At 43.6% G+C, this 17,211-nt stretch overlaps 1 protein-coding gene across 1 annotated transcript; it reads right to left on the bottom strand.

Moving 5' to 3' along the window:
* Positions 1 to 9,341: 9,341 nt before the first annotated feature.
* On the bottom strand, positions 9,342 to 15,135 carry LOC307250896 (uncharacterized protein). Its single transcript, XM_080028164.1, has 6 exons — positions 15,002 to 15,135; positions 13,512 to 13,619; positions 12,583 to 12,722; positions 12,228 to 12,324; positions 11,336 to 11,460; positions 9,342 to 10,856 (listed from the first exon to the last, which is right to left on the bottom strand). Exons 1-6 carry the CDS (start codon positions 15,087 to 15,089, stop codon positions 10,680 to 10,682), a joined length of 735 nt encoding a protein of 244 aa, XP_079884290.1. The 5' UTR covers positions 15,090 to 15,135; the 3' UTR covers positions 9,342 to 10,679.
* Positions 15,136 to 17,211: the final 2,076 nt, after the last annotated feature.

Genomic DNA, 17,211 nt, shown 5'->3' with positions numbered 1-17,211 from the left:
CAGCAAAAACAAAGACAATTGTTTTATGTTTCAAAATGATAGACACAGGAATTATATTATTTACACAATTAAAACATCAGTTGGAAAGGTCTACTGGTCAGGGATGACCCCTCACACCAACCTTCTTTGCAATTTATATAGAGCCACTGGCACAAGCAAAAAGAGAAGATGGTAATGTGGAGGGAATTATGGTTAACAACACAGAGCACAAAATAGCATTATAAGCTGACAATGGTTCACTGTATATTCATGTCCCAGATGACTGCCTTACTACCATACTGTATCTCCTCGACATATTTGGATCATTTATAGGCTATACGTAGCCTGGAAATCCAGACCCATATCTAGAACGATAGAGGGTCTGGCCACCATCAATAGACCTTTCCAACTCAAGGGGCGGCTCCTACTCGTGCATTTCAAATGCCACTGCAAGCAATTGGATAGCACTACAACTAATCAGAGCAATAAACAAGGTGACATATTAAGCCCCGTTCGTTTAGCGAACAGCGGGTTAACTGATTAATTAAACTTTTGCCGTGGTCGGTCGGCAAAACAGAACATTCCTCTTACTTGCTAATGAAAGATTTGAGTGCCGTCCTCCAAATCGCTAAGTGTCGAGGCGAAAGTCGTCTCAAACTCGAACAACATACTAGGGCTGGCCCGAATTATTCGAATATCCGAGTATTCGTTTGATAAATTAGTATTCGGAGATCAATTCAGTATTCGGAATATTTTATTTTTTTCAAAACATTTTTTTTTCAATTTTCTTTGCAAAAGCACCTCCAACTGCAAAATATTTCATCAGCAAATAATGATTATACATAGCCTGGCATTCCCAGACCTGCCACTAGGCGCTGGCAAATTAAATTTGCTGCGCCTGTTGGTCTGGCCACGCTCCGTTGAAGCTTTATCAAGAAGACCAGAAATCTGGGCTCACGTTTCACTTTGTTCTATCTAATATGGGCGGGCCAGAGCCCTTTATATGGTACTCTGGGGAGGACGTAACCGGATGACGACAGTGACGTGCATGCGACGTCGAAGCCGTGATAGTAAACATCAAAGATGGCTGCGGATATATTGTGTGAGTTTGAGACTGCTTTGGCCTCGACCCTTAACGATTTGGAAGACGGCACTCAAATCTTTCATTAGCAAGTAAGTGGAATGTTCTATTTTGCCGACCGACAACGGCAAACGTTTAATTTAACAGTTTAACAGCTGTTCGCTAAACGAACGGGGCTTACGTCACCTTGTGCATCGCTCTGATTGGTTGTAGTGCTATCCAACTGCCTGCAGTGGCATTTGAAATGCACGAGTAGGAGCCGCCCCTTGAGTTGGAAATTACTATTGATCGTGGCCAGACCCTCTATCGTTCAAGATATCAGGGTATGGATTTCCAGGCTAGATTAGACACGCAAGTTCTACAACAATTGTAAAATACACATTAGACTTTAATTAAAAATATATTATCGAATTATTTGATCTTTGACCTATTTGGCCGCTGACCTTTCAATGTGCAACCGGTGATATCAGCTGTAGTAGGCTACGTGATGTTACCAGAGCGAGGCAAACTAAGCGGCACCAAGCGCAGTAGGGAGAGAGAGATGGAGGAAGAATAGATTATGTGTTCCTCTTAACTCTATAACACAACATTAGCGCTATTTTGGAAGGAAAAGTAGCCTAATGCTTGGCGTAATGCTAACGTTAGCTTAGCTTAACCGTTTTACGTACCTAATGCAGTGCTGCTATCGCCCATCATCAACAGTGACTTGCTTGCTTCATGGGAATACGCGGTCAATAATCTATATATTATGGACACAAAAGACTATCAATAGCCTATTGGACCTTTGTATGGATTTATAAATCCCCGAAAAGATGCATGTTCCGGGATGAATTGATAAGCTCCTGTATGTGTTACGATGGCGCAGAGGACAGCTGATTTGGAACGGAACAACAGCTGTTCGCTTCCACGGGAAAAAGTAAGAACTCTGACTTTATTACCGTTCGAAAGTTATTAAAGCATCAACAAACTACGCAGCTTACTGTCTCGGCTCACACACTCGGTTTCAGGGTGTACATTTGGATTATTAATGTTGGTTTTGATGGTGTGTTTTTTTAGAACGAGTACTCGAATATTCGCTCGGAAAATCTAACGAATATTCAAAGCCTGTAAAATGGTATTCGGGCCAGCCCTACAACATACCCACAGCCATCTCTGTTTACTAACACGGCGCATGCACAGCACTGTCGTCATCCGATTACGTCCGCCCCAGAGCACCATACATAGGGCTATATCAGAAAGAACTATTTGTGATTGACAATAAATTGTGCACATGTAAATAGCCTACTATCGCCTACTACATCAACACTATGCTGTTGTGCTTTAAAAATGTCAATTTTACCTATATTATACCTATTTACAGTAAGTAATTATCAATTAAATGTCCAAACACCCAATTTCATGAATGGGACAAAGTAATATCAATATTTATTTGGAATTGAAAAAAAAAATTAATTAAATATCATTGGTAAAAAGTAAGGTGGAATGTATCTCCCCAATCTTAAGGTACGAACACACTACACGCGTTACCCGCGTAAGCTTTACGCGCGTAACGCAGCTAAAATGTCGCTTGATCATTTTGTGTCAAAAATGGTTCTACGCGTGTAACGTGCCTAGTCTCCCTCCCGATATTGTATTTCCCCTAATCAACCATGGCTGCGATCAGACCCGACACAACAGCGTGCATGTCCGCACAAAAACAACAACAACACGGCCAACAACTGTGCCAAAAGACAAACTGAACAGCACAAATAGCCTAGCATTAAAACAGCATTGCATATTCACGGCAGTTGCATAACAAACACAGTTACAGCAGCATCGGTGCACGGCGGCACAACATAAAGGCAAGTAGCCAAAATTACCCTACCTGGCTGTGACAGGGGACCGTGGCTGGCGTAGATCAACACCGGTGCTTCACTGTACTTGTCCTGAAAGTTCGCCGGACATAGCCGTCATGTTTGGGTTCATAATATGAGGCGCTAGCCGCCCGCACACAACCGGGTGAGTTAACTAATGCTATACGGCGCTAACTTGGTTTATATTCACTGAATTAACCAGGAAGTCCATTCTCTTTTATGACCTATAAACATTGTTATAATGATTTATAGTTATGTTTAACCATATAGTATCAAGTAATTACGTACATGCGTTTCGACGTATTACCTGCTGACCGTCTGGGGTGGCTATGCAGAGCAGTGTTGCCAACTCTTCAGTAAGGAAAGTAGCTATTGGCTGTCCAAAAAGTCGCTAGAAGTCGCCAGATGACGTCATCGTCTAATTTGCATATTTGTAGATGATGTCATCGCCTAATTTGCATATTTGTAGACAGGGGTTTTATACAGTAATATTTGAATAGATGAGGTTCTAGTGTTATGAACGTGACAATCGCATAAACAACCAACGTGGTAATGTTAAGTCTAGCAGTAATCATGCATGCTCATGGTTTAAAAAAGCACTGCATAACATTTTGAATTGCACTCCTCGTAGACTGTAGAAGAGGTAGGAAAAGCTGCTAACTGCTAATAGTGATGCTAACGGAACACGAGCGGAGAGGTGTATCTCCTGCTCTGACCGCAGCTGGGAGGGGCTGCTGCGCAAGGACCGGGCCGTCTGTCAATGCTCTGTGACGGGGGACGGGCCGGGAGGCTCCCGCTGCTCGTTGAGAAGCGTTAAAAGTGATACTTGCTTCGGCGAAAAAGTCATCAATTACACCAGAAAAAAGCTAGATTTGTCGCTTGTTGCTGTTTTGAAAAAAATGTCACCAGGGGGGCTGAAAAGTCGCTAAATATAGCAACAAAATCGCTAAGTTGGCAACACTGATGCAGAGCACTAAAAACTATGACAGCCGGTCAGGCAAGCTCCGGCTGCATGCCCCCACCTTCCTTAAAATTTCCCACTGCTGGAAGGAAGGTAACCAATCACAACGGAGTGGGGTTTGCAGCAGGGGGGGAGGGGCGGAGAAGCTCAAAGCAGTGTGTAGAGAGAGACTGCTGTGCTCGCTAGGGTAAGAGGAAGAGTGTCCCGAAAATCTACATAGTTTTTTGTGATGTGATTCGTGTCAGGTTGCTCTATAGCAGTTTTTAACAAGAAATGAAGACCAGAATAGTAGTATAATAGGATCTCTTTAAGGTACGAACACACTGCACACCGCCGCACGGCGAGTTTACATACAAAGTCAATGTATTTTGCGTGGCGTCGCACGAATGGGCGGCAAGCGGTTTACCGCCGCAGAAGTTGAAAATATTTAACTTTTTGCCGCCGGCCGCGCCGCGATAGCCAATCAGCATTGAGCTGACAGAGGAAATTAAGATGGATGAAAACATAATAGTCACAGTTTGCTCCCATAAGTTCTGTGAATAGCCTATGTGTCTGTTGCCTGCTGTGTACAGCTATCAGTTTTGCTAGATAGCAGCTGTTTCCTCAGATGCATCATAGAGGGTGATGATGATGAGATGATGTCACAGGCCTGAACGCAATAGCCCTTATTCACAGCAAGAAAAACACAGGTGTTACCAATAACAATAATGAAATAAAGCAGTAACATGGGATTCAGCCATTGTTTCTGTTACTGTTAACCTGTGCCTTTCTTATTGTGAACGATTGAAATGTCTTTATTGAATAAGCTTTTAAGAAGAAGCTTATAAGAAGCTTTCCAAGCAAATGTTGGGAGAAGGTTTGATGGAAAATGTCAGTGCATTGTGTCCCAATACATGATGTCAAATGCAGAACCCCAGTACCTGGATATTCCAGCATGCTTTTTTTGGCTTAGGACCCACAATCCTCTGCATGAGAAGTTCATAACATCGACTGAGCCGCCGACAGAGAAAAACCAGGGGACATACGTATAAACAAAAGGATCAAGTTAAAGGCGCAATGTGAAGAAAATATATAGAAGTATATCCCAAATGTAGCATACTGCATGCAAACTATTTATTTTATATGGGCAGCTGCAGTATGTAGTGTAATATTTTAATACTTTTATAGTCTTTACACTGATTGTACTGTACAACACATTCTCGAGCTAATGAGTCAGCCAGGTTGCACAATATCCTTAAGTGCACCTTAAAACACTGTGTCAAGAGAGCGGACTGTTTCAGTAAATAATTAGCTGTCTGCCTCTCCTCTATTTGATCATTTGCTTCACAAGGTCAGATGGCCGGTTAGAACTAGGTGAAGAAGAACTCTGCCCACATAGCAACAGCATGGCAACAGCCCTTGTACCTGCATATTGTATACTGTATGTCCCTAACAGGTGAGGTAGTGTAGTTCCCTCTCCTCCTTGGGAGGATCTAGCCTGGCACCGCCCACCTACCTACTTCCGCTCAATTTTCATTTCCCTTCAGTAGTCAGTCTGGGTCCGCGGTATATTCGCAGGTTTTATCAGACAGATTTTTTGGCTAGGGAGGATCCCCTGCTATTGGAAGAAACGCACTAAGAGGCCGGGACCAGGCTGAAGCGCCACCAGGGAGCGACTGAGTCTAAACCGCGGCCTGCCTCCTCAACATAGTCAACCAATCAAATATTATGTTTACTAGCACTGTATTAACTAAAAACACCAGTCGTATTGGGGAAAGTTGGTTGCAGCTAACTGCTTGTAGACTAGCTTCAAGTGGACTGCGATTTCCAGAACCAGTAAGATTTTGAATTTTTTAACTATTCCTTTAATGTTTATAAAAATGACAATCCCAAAAAAATCTTTATTAAACCTCTCTGTCCTGATAGAAATGTGCATCATGGTAAAAGGAACACGTGCTACCCCTCTCCCAGACACAGCAGCTATGGTGAACTGTTCTCTCACGCTTTTTGCACATTTTGCCCCTATTAAAAACCACATTTAAACCAATGACTCCATAGTTGAGGTCCTGTGTGTGACATGCTGTGCCTAAGTCTGTGTTTACGAGTGTGTTTTCCTGCAGTGTCAGTGATCGTGTGTCCCGTTACCGTGGTGGGACACACCCTGGTCGGACATTGCGTGACTTTGGAGTTCTGGTGATGCTGATATGACACAATCCTCTGGTGTATTTAAGCCCATAACACTAAGTAGCTAAATCAACAAGCATGCAGGCAGCTGTTATGAAATAGACACAGCATTCATGGGCCGACATCCTTCTGTCTTAAGGCCATGACTCCTTGTGACTTAAGGCGCGCACACACACACACACACACGCACACACGCACGCAGACTCACACACACACACACACACACACACACACACACACACACACACACACACACACACACACACACACACACACACACACACTCTCTCTCTCTGCTCCTGCCTTTAACTGCCATGCCTCTCTTACTCAATTTTACATCTGTCACTTAGCCTGTCTGGTGTTGGTTGGTTTTTCAGAATGTCAAAGCATCAAGCTGCTTTGGTGAGTTCTTGCTGCTCACTCACGAAAAGGCAAAAACTCCACGCTGCCAAGATCCCGGCTCCTTTTTCCATCTGGTTTAGAATGTTAATCCCACTTGTCACAGCCACTCCAGGTTTTAATGCAAAGCAGAGAGGCAGTTTGACACCCACCTCTCAACTGTTGAACCGCTCTTTCCTCAATCAATCTCAATGCTCTCATCAGGTACAGGGCAGAACCCAACCATCTACAGATTAGTCTGGTGGGACCAGCCTGATCTTGTGAGCTTCACATTTGTTTCTCTCCCACAGATCAGTCTGGACTTTCTCCAATCTCAGTGGGGAGGAGCCTGGCCGCATCCTTTAGTGTAAGGCGGCCCCTGATTGGTTCAGGTATTTTTAAATCTAGCCTCCAGTCAGACCTGCCCCTCTCCATTAGCCGTGGGCCCAGGCTGGAGTTTAACATCGGACATCTGTGACTAGCTTTGTCTGACCAGCATGATCTAGCAAGCTTCACATTTATTTCTCTCCCACAGATCAGCCTGGACTTTTTCCAATCTCCATCGAGAGGAGTCCAGTGTAAAAATGACCGTGTGAATCAGGACCCACGTTTAGACCTAACGTTCTTCCCTAGTAGTGGAAGGCAGCTTCTGATTGTGAGACCAGCCTTATCTCGCGAGTTATTCGTCGATCCATGTTGACGTCAACCACTACAAGAACAAATTGGGGGCTAGCTTCCACTAACGGATGGAAAGTGGGGAGAACCCGGTCTAACTGGAGGCTAGATTGATGACTACATGAACCAATCAAGGGCTGCCTTCCACTAACAGACAGGGCCAGGCTCCTCCCCAAGGTGATTGGAGAAAGTCCAGACTGATCTATGGGAGAGAAATTAATGCAAAGCTTTGGAGATCAGGCTGGTCTGGCCCAGGCCCCCAGGACTGTGCCTTCTCCGAGCAGCCAGCATGGACATGTGGCCAAGCCATTGGTATTGCATGGTTGGGGGAGGAGCTTATTTTCATGCGGCCCGTAGGCAGATGTCCCCGTCCGCACAGTACAAGCGGCGAACAAGATTGTGTCTCTGAAAAAAAATTCTGGATATCAATCATAGGCTCATACTTATCTTTAGACCATATACTATTAAAATGGAAGTTTTCTCATTTCAAAACGCCACCTCAAGCGTTTTATTAGCCCAACGGCTTTTAACGGCTTTCAGTTTGTTTTCGCCAGGCTAGATGCTACAGAACGAGAATTATTCTACACCCGCCTCCAGTCCGCTACGCTTGCCGCCCTCTTTCTTGATAGGTCCATAGTGCAGCTTCGTCCATGCTACGTCATGCTTCCGGGCCACATGGAATTTCCGGATTATGCTTCCTTGTTGCTTCTCTGCGCCAATGAGCAGCTTTCATAGGAATGAATGGGCGCCGTGTGTCCATTTCTTTATATGTCCATGGTCTGGCCAGGCTTTCTACAGATGTCTTCATCCTTTCTTTACCTATCCTCAATCGCTTTGTCGAAATAAATGTTTTCACCCTAATCAATGAAGGGTTAATGATGAATTCTGTTAAACTGCTTATATTTTGATATTTTAAAAGAATGTCAAAAGTGACTTAACAAGCTGACCTTTTATGACTTTCTCTCACCTTACGCCATCATAAGGGGAGAAACCACGTACCCTCTTTTCCAACTTAACTTAGCAATACCTCCATCTGTGATAAGCAACCACACCCCCCCGCCCCCCACCCCCCCCCCCCCCCCCCCACCCCACCCGATACCCCCCTCAAACTGACTAGATTTAGATTCAGACAGTTTCAGACAGAGGCTGAAAAGAGGAGATTCAGCAATGGCACTGTGAGAAATTCAAAGGGTGTTTACACTACACCATGAATACAGTTGCAGGTAGAAACCCAAATTATTATTTTGAACCTGAAAAGGAGCAGAAAATGTCACCTTTAACACACTGTTTTTTTTTCGTGTTCACTGTTCTCACATCGAAGCCAAGGGTTCCACCCAAACATTCTCTCATCTCATTTAATCTGTTCACTTATGTTCACTTTCTGACTGACCTTCATTCAGTCGGTTGGGTCTCAGTCATTTAGCTGAACGGGGGCCCCTCGTTCCTTCTTAAACAAAAGACAGTTTTCTTTTCCTATTAGAACTAGATGAGTCACCGTCAGAGGGTGCACATGGCTGTGTGTGCGTGTGAGTGAGTGTGTGTGTTTTTGTGCGTGTGTGTGTGGACGCTTGTTGTTTGCGTCTGTCCTTTTCAGGGGAAGGGAACGAGAGGGAGAAAAGAGGAAGGGACAGTGGGGGCCTAATTGGTTCTACCTTGTAGTTTAATTATACTTTGGCCTAATGGAACTGACAGCCAACAAGTTCAAAACACAAACTGTGACTGACTACCCCCCGTCCCCCTCCTCCCAACCCACTACTACTTTGGCTTGCACCGCGCTGTTTTTCTTTTCCAATCCAAGTTATCCTGAATATAACAATGGGAATGTAGCCCACATCCTCAATACAGGCATCTTTTATTTGCAAAACACATTTACATTATTGTTGTGGAAGCATGCATGCCTTGACAGGACAGTGCACAAGACAACAATGCCCCCTTTGATAATACAGGCTGCTATGGCCCCTTCCGTTTATTTTAGGGACACGCTGCCCCTAATAATGGGTTGCCCATAAGGGGGTCTATAGGGGGGGTCGGTGCTGGTGCTTGTGAACGGGACAGAGAGTCACGCTAGGGAGATGTACTGTACATTTTTAAACCCGCCCCAAAGATCAACCTGCTTGCTCTGTTATTTGCATGAATTACATTTCAGTGCTGTAACATCCCCATTGATGCCTCTAAACCTTGATGTCTGAGATGTTGCTAAATAAACCGATTTCCAGACGAACACTGCAATGACCACACAGGACCAATGAAGTAGGCCATAACAATGTTTATTGGTATTTAAAAAAGCAATCCGCTACATCTTTAAAACCCCAAATGGATCAGGCCAACATGTGTGACCTTTGCATTCCTAATCATAGAAGTTCTGACACATGGGTGTTCATCAGGCTGTGCCAATGACGGCCACTCTTTAGAGTTCTGGTCTTGTTCTGTAAGGGATCAGTAGCTTCACAGTGCTCTGTGGGTCTTCTAACATCATCTGACTGAAGCCCACCTCCCCAGGGTCCTAACACACCTATCAGGCATTGGAACTCTGGAGCAACATAGGAGCTCAGAGAGAGAACTCTGAGCTTTCATTTATACCCCTGCAAATACTTTGACATGTATGAACTTACTTATTTCAAGCAAACCAGTGGCTTTAAAAAGCGTGGCAAATTTTCAGGATTGGAACTCTCTCTAATAGGTCCTGTATTCAACAAAAAAAATCACATTTTGCGTGTACCCCTAAGGGCTACAAGGTAGCACACACCCAATTTCAGAGAGCAGTTGCATTGAGACTACAATGACTTATCTAAAGCCAGAGTTGTTGGAGAGCGGGATGCAGCCAAAGAGGCATTTTTCCCCCCGCTTTCTAGTGTAGATCAGCATTAAACCCATTTCTCTTCAGCTATGCTCGGGCAACACGTAGTATATGGATGTGTGTTTCATTCAAGCATACTGAAACCTTAAAAAGTAACTTGCTTTTATCTCACATCGTTTCCCTTACATTTTCATGTCCCCAAACATAAGGTTGATAATGTGTCAGGTCCTGAGACAGTCCTGGTCATACATACATACATACATACATACATACATACATACATACATACATACATACATACATACATACATACATACATACATACATACATACATACATACATACATACATACATATAACCCTCCTCTTTTTTGACCCGCCATCAGTGGGGAACTTGGCTAACTTGGCTTTGTTCAGTCTGTGCTTATGAATAATATATTTAGCAGATCCATGGACAAATAGCTGCGTCATATTGGATATCATATATTCCAAGGCTGTAGAAGACAGGACAGAACTGCGTGAAAATATTTGCACAGAAGCAACAACGAGAAGGTGGGTATTACAATTCCTACGTGTTGTTTTACAGAGAGATCACACCACAGCACATGCAGAGGAAACGGTTGCTTACCATGTCAGAACAGGCAGCAGAATATACAGTAACATTTGAAATAACAGCCAACTAAAAGAAACCAAAAGACAATGTATATGTGTTCTGTGAAGAGTTCAGTAAGAGCAGATTGCAGATGTGTCTCTGTGACAACAAGGTAGTGCTTGAGGAAGGCTGTTCCCTGTCTAGAGGTTCCTCTCCAGAAGGACAGCTTTTAAGTCTGCGGGACAGTTGACGGTGTAGACGGAGTGGGAGGTGCTTTGTCTTTCCACCAGGGTGGCAACGGCCTGGCCAAGGTCCAGGTGGTTGAGGTAACCAGGGGCCATGCGCTCTGGAGGGGCCACACCTGCGTTGATCTTCACCTGCCAGGGGCCAATCAATAAAGGAAGAGAGGGGATGAAGAAGGGAGCGGGGGTTAAGAATACTCAAGTTGTATTTCAGTTCAACATGTTAGTGATAATGTGTTCAATGATCTAGAAAAATGTCAAGGCCTGGCTACTAAACTGGACGAACTAAATTAAGGGTGGAGTTAGCGATTGATTCTGGAGCAAGCCGGTTGCCAAAATCAGTGTATATCTCCTCACGAACAGCTACCTATGTGTGCGCACTGCAGTGTTAATACTCAGCATAGGACCTGTAAACGTGCATGATGCTAGCTATGGTGGGCCCCCTTTGTTTGCATACCAGTTTACAGAGCCTAGTATGTGTATTACCACCAGATTTATTTTATTTAGCACACACACAGTATGGACAGGTAGCGGATCGTGAGGAAATATTCACGAATTTTGACAAAAGTTCATTTAGAAGAAGGCGTGACACTGAGGTCATTTTTAGGTGTCACCTGGTTGAGTTTGCAGGGCACCTCGGGGTACTCCTCTCGTAGTACCTGGCAGAAGGCCAGGGTGCTGGCAGCTCCTACTGTCAGGAAGCCCGTACCAGGCATGAGCAACTTCTCCCCTGCTCCTCCTGTAGCACAAAGCACCACAGGGCATACAACCAAATAAACACAGGCTAGCAGTCTTTAAAAAAATACAATTTAAATTGTATTTCTACGGTAGACCACAACACACAAATTAGTGTACTCCTCTTTCACTTGTGTGCATTTTTCATGCTTTTATTGACAGTTTGAAGAGACAGAGATGAAATGGGGAAGAGAGGGGAATGACATGCAGAGAAAGACCACAAGCCGGATACTAACCTGCGTCTACTGCGATGAGGCCTGAGCCTTAAGGGGGGACGCTCTAACTACTACACCACATGCCCCCCGACTTTTGAATTATTAATTGTAATTTACAAATAATATTAAAGCTGCGATAATCAGCATCTTTATTAAAAAAAAACATTCTGAAACTGATGGATAAAGTGATTTTGTGAAATTTAAAAGAAGTCCCTTGTAATGTTCAACCCACAGAGGACCATCAACCCTACCCTACTGTTCAGTTCCCCTCAGCTCTACTCAGTTGTTTTGGTTGTGCAGCATGTGTAAATAAGTGTTTCAGAACACGTGTGATGTAATGTAATGTGGTAGTTATAGTATGGGAGTTTTTTTGATGACCCCAAGTGCCCAAAAGGGAAAAAAATACAGCTTTAACAAATAAAGTTCCCTGCTCTCTATGAGAACAATACCTGACCTATACGGGCTATGAAATATTAACTTAACACAAACAGTTCCCCTCAAAGTTTCTCACATGGAGGCTGGACTGTTAGTAGAAATGAATGTCTGAAGGGTTCACCTGTTATGAAGGTGTAGGTGCAGTTGGAGTTGTCCCTCACCAAGGGGAAGAAAGCCTTCCATGACACAAAGGTGCTGAACAGTAACGTCTCAATGACCTGCAGAGATGACGGGAGGAGAGAGGAAAGATGAAATAACCAGACAACCAGAGTAGAAGCTCCTTTGTGACAACATTGACACATGATGTAAGAAGGAGAACTGATGCTGAAAAGCAGGACATGCTTACCACAACTACTACTGACAGTGGCACCGCAAATAAATGGGTGCTGAGCTGCACCAAAACGCTCAGTGGAAACGAGGCTAAATGTGGCCTTTAATGCAAACCGCCAAAGTCTGGTTAATGTGTGTGTGCTCACCCAGCTGAGGTCTTTGAGAGACTGGGTGTGTGGGGGTCCTCCCTGCCACCAGCTGAAGCCCAGAGAGGAGACAATGTCCGTCACCTTGCCCACTGCCTTCAGCAGAGCCTGCTTGGCCTGCTCCGCTCCCTCCTCTGACCCTGCAACACACACAACACTTCAGGAAAGGAAAGGCCTCCAATTGAGAATGTCCCTCACGTAGCATTTCCCACAGATATTTGTGCTTATGTTTAGATTAATATGGAGGCGGCTGGAGCACTTGCACTGAGCGTCAAATATTGCTGCTGTTAGTATAAATACAAACAAGCGCTCTCTAGACACAGAATACTCCACTTTTAAAGCTGAAGTGCATAACTTCTGTCGCCCCCATAAGGAATTCTGAGGGAATTATAACAACACGGTTGGTGCATCTACATGAGGTGAACCTTTGGTGATCATGCACAGATGTTCTACCTTCTAGTGTAAGTCCAGGTTTTTTCTTAGAAGAAGAACATTTCGTTGGCGCTTCTTGAACTCCTGCGCTAGTTTTGGGGGGCGACACCAGTTTGTAAACGCTGGCATACTGAGAAATACAGAGAGTTTTGTGGAGTTGATAGGCTTAATCAACTTTGTGTCGGCGATGGCTTGAATGTAACCAACATGAATCTATATGAAAAAAGTTACGCACTATAGCTTAAGGTTTAATAATGTGACGATGTCCATTTCTCCATTCGAGGGGCTTGAGAAGACACTGGAGCTTCAAACAGATGAAACATTCCCAAGGAAGGAATGTTTTATTCCACACATCGTCGGCTGTACAGAAGAGAAAACAATCCCCCCCTCTCCATCCACAGCAGAGACCGAAGATGTGTAGGGTTCAGTGGATGAATGTATGGATGACAAACAGCTTTACCTAAATGAATATATGAGGACGTGTAACCAGAACCTACCCACATTCCCCACTATAGTGGTGAGGTTATCCTTTGTGTTGGGAGAAACAAATGACTGGAGTCTGTCTAGCCGGCTGCTTTCCCTGGAGATAACCGCAACTCTGAAACCTACACACACACACACACACACACACACAAACACGCACGCACGCACACACACACACACACACAGATACTACATTATAATCCACAAAGCAGTCAGACAAAACAAGCACTTTTGACACAGATACAGTAGGATTAATTCCTCTCACATGACAATATGAAAATGAACATTCACTCACAGGCCTACATTGTACTATAATCTGTTTATCAAGGTCATCAGAGGGATCAATGTGACAGAGCAGCAGATGGTCACTTTCTGATCAGTTCAAACAGCAAAGCTATGGACATGCGATGTAAATCCAAGACTAACTGTATAGTCTCGCCACAGCCTCCTGTAAGTCTACACACCGCAGGGTTCATTCAGCACAATGAGGAACCAAAATATATTTCAGCCTGACACAGCAGCCTCTAACCGGGATGAATCAGAACTACACTCAACCACCTCCAACCATCATTTATAATTACATAATATATATACATAATACATAATATATATTTTTTATATGATCTGATATAGTGAATACATTTGGATGTAATTCGAATACATGTGTGTCATACTCTGTAGATAAAACCACCAGCAGACAAAATCTAAAATATGATAAAAAACCGGACGTAAAATCACAGCACACAATTAAAAGCACAGATGAGAACATGCTTTAAAGGTGAACACTTTGCTGTATAATAAAAAGATGAAACTTTTGACTTCCATTGTTATGACAGTTCTTATTTAAATGTAATTGTTTTAATTAGATAAATACTCATATTGAAATACATGACACCTAATCCTGAAGTGGCACCATTACGTAAAATAGCACATTTGAGAAGAAGCCTTTACTACAGAATTGTATTCATGTCTTGTGATTCAGCATGAAAATAAGGATTATTATTATCATTTATCTCTGGAAACGTCATGATCTGGACTGGAGATTAAATCCAATTTACTGGATTCTGGAACAATATTTGCCGCCTCAAAATATACTTTAGTCCAGGCCTATCACACTGTGATAATGGTTGATTTCATGCCTCCAAAACATTTTGGAAGAGAAAATGGGATTTAGAACAAATAGCTTACCTGAATATTTGAGCCATCGCCCAAAAATACAAATATACGCACGCAGACATGGCATCAACATCAGATTAATAACAACTCGTTCAACAATTCTAATTCAGAACATGCTCATGAAGTAATAAATATATATACAAGCCTATGTTTACCATGATGGAACTCTCCTGTGTCAAATCTACGAGATACCTGTGCGTAAAACTGTTTAGACAGGATCCAAATGAATTTGGCTGTCAAAGAGCAGGGTAGCCTATAGAACATTTCTGCCCTCACTTTAGAACGGTGTATTCTCTGTGTGTGTGCATGTGGCCCCTGGGCAGCTTACCTTTGTCCAGCAGAGCTTTAACTACCCCAGAGCCCACAGTCCCTGCGCCGCCTAGACACAACACAACCCGGTCCGCGTTGTTAGACATGCTGGAGGCTGGAGGATGACGCCCTGAGTCCGCTGGAAGTGAAGAAGCTGACTTGTGCACATCATCTTGTCCAGCACAGGATGCTTTAAACTAAACTCACGGGCCACAGGGCCGCCCATCTACCACTGGCACGCCCACAGGTCAGACCTCAGCCCGGGTGTGTGTGTGTGTGTGTGTGTGTGTGTGTGTGTGTGTGTGTGTGTGTGTGTGTGTGTGTGTGTGTGTGTGTGTGTGTGTGTGTGTGTGTGTGTGTGTGTGTTTCCTCGCTTATTAAAACTGAACGCAAAGACAAGGCATTCGGTTCATTGAAGAGGCTGTGTAAGTTCTTGGGGCTTAAAAGATAAAATGGTGCCATCTAGTGTGGGGATAGGCAGGCTACGCTTTCGATACTCAAGTTGCAAAGTGCAAAGAATGCTGCAGTAGGCCTAGGACCTAATATAGCCTAACAGACATGTCGTTTAAAAACAGTGTAAGCCTATTGAAAATGTAATATAAATCATATAGCCTAGGATAGTTACAGTGTAGCCTATGTTTCCCCCTTTCTAGTTTCCAAATGTGGGCTAGTTCAGCGTTTTTGAGTTGTAGTTTTATATAGGCTACTAAATGGTTCTGGTTAATTATTCCACCGCATATAGATCCGCCCTGCCCGGCCCGCCCCGGTAGCCCTAACAGGCGCACACCCTTAAAGGGGGGAACTCCGTGACACGTGACAATGTTTACTTTATTGTGGAGAATCGAGCAGCTATCAGCCCAGAGCCTCTGTACCAGCCGGGCGGTGACGACTGACTGTGAGGCCAGAAATGTTTGACGTGATTTATTGATACACTTCCAAATAAGCGCCAGGCACAGGTAAGCGGCTGTGTTTGTGGTTTGTCAGACACGGCCTACGCCTATGCTGCTTATCAAAATTTGAAGCGGTTGCTGCGACGTAATGTTAGCTTAGCTGCGATACCCGTAATTTTAATGTATTGAGATGTCATTCATAATTTTAGAAATTGGATGTTGCCTTGCGTGACGGTAAAATATCATATCTTATAAAATCCCAACCCCAAGATTTTCTGGATCAACAAGACTCGCTCTTTGACTCGGCATACCTCCAGAACAAAATTAAGCGCTTATAATATGAACTTTTAACTTTTCCGTAGACAATTCATGGGACAATTGCTATTACTTCCTGGGTGTTTTCCCCACAGAAGGAACACAGCGGCTGGCGGTGGAGAGCAGCCTGAACCGTTTCGAAAAGTTGACCCTTCGTAGCCTATGTCGGTGTTATGTTAACCGAAATAAAGAACAACTTCGACATTGTTTTTAAACGTTCAGTATTCATTAACACAAATATTTAAGTAGACTGAGCAAGAGTTTTCAATAGGCAAATATGTATGAGAAATGTGTTGTGTGTCTTTGCTGTGCCATTGGTAAGACTAATGCGAAACAGTAACAAGTGACCTAGCCAAAACAAGCTAATGCTAACGCCAAACTCAGTCCATGTTTAACCATATCCATTACCTGTTCCCTGGCTCATGTTTTCGTATGTGTCAGCTAACTCAACATTATCACGTCGTTGGTCACCGCGTTAAGTTGACAAATTACGAAAACATGTCGGTTTTAACATTTCTTTCTCCCATGTTAGGCCAAGGCGTTAAGTTTCACTTTCAGTTATCAATGTAACCTAAGCGTGTTTACGTCCGAAACGATATCTAGTGAACGTGGTTGGTAGCCTAATATTGAATGCGGATATTATAATATTTATCTAGGCCAGTGTCCACTCTTCCCTGTTTATGATGTAGGCTATCAACGACAGAAAGTTGCAATTCACTAAAAGTATCGCTGTGAAAAACTCACATGCAACATTCTCACCAGTGTTTTGCCACGTGTATTTGTTATTGAAGCTCTGTTTGTGTTGAAGTGGATACAATCACCTGCCAACAGAGAGACTGGTTTTCTTTGCTGATGTAAAGCCAACATCTACCTTCTCTGTCTGAGCTGCACTATACACTGGTGGATTCAGGGCTTTGCTCCTATAAATGGGTTAAGATAAGTGGAGTCTGGGATTCTGGAAAAAGCTTGCTGTCAAAGTCAGTGAATATCTTCTATCTTCTCATGATCCAGTACCTGTCCTTTC

This window comes from Ammodytes marinus (assembly GCF_949987685.1).
Source record: "Ammodytes marinus genome assembly, chromosome: 5".
In the NCBI taxonomy this organism is placed as follows: Eukaryota; Metazoa; Chordata; class Actinopteri; order Uranoscopiformes; family Ammodytidae; genus Ammodytes; species Ammodytes marinus.
This window is presented reverse-complemented; position numbering and strand designations above follow the sequence as displayed.

Coding starts and splice junctions, on each gene's coding strand:
- LOC307250896 (XM_080028164.1), bottom strand. CDS start 15,089: ATGTCTAACAACGCGGACCGGGTTGTGTTGTGTCTAGGCGGCGCAGGG. Junction 13,620..15,001: donor TAAAGCTCTGCTGGACAAAG/GTAAGCTGCCCA, acceptor GTGTGTGTGTAG/GTTTCAGAGTTGCGGTTATC. Junction 12,723..13,511: donor CACTATAGTGGGGAATGTGG/GTAGGTTCTGGT, acceptor TGTGTGTTGCAG/GGTCAGAGGAGGGAGCGGAG.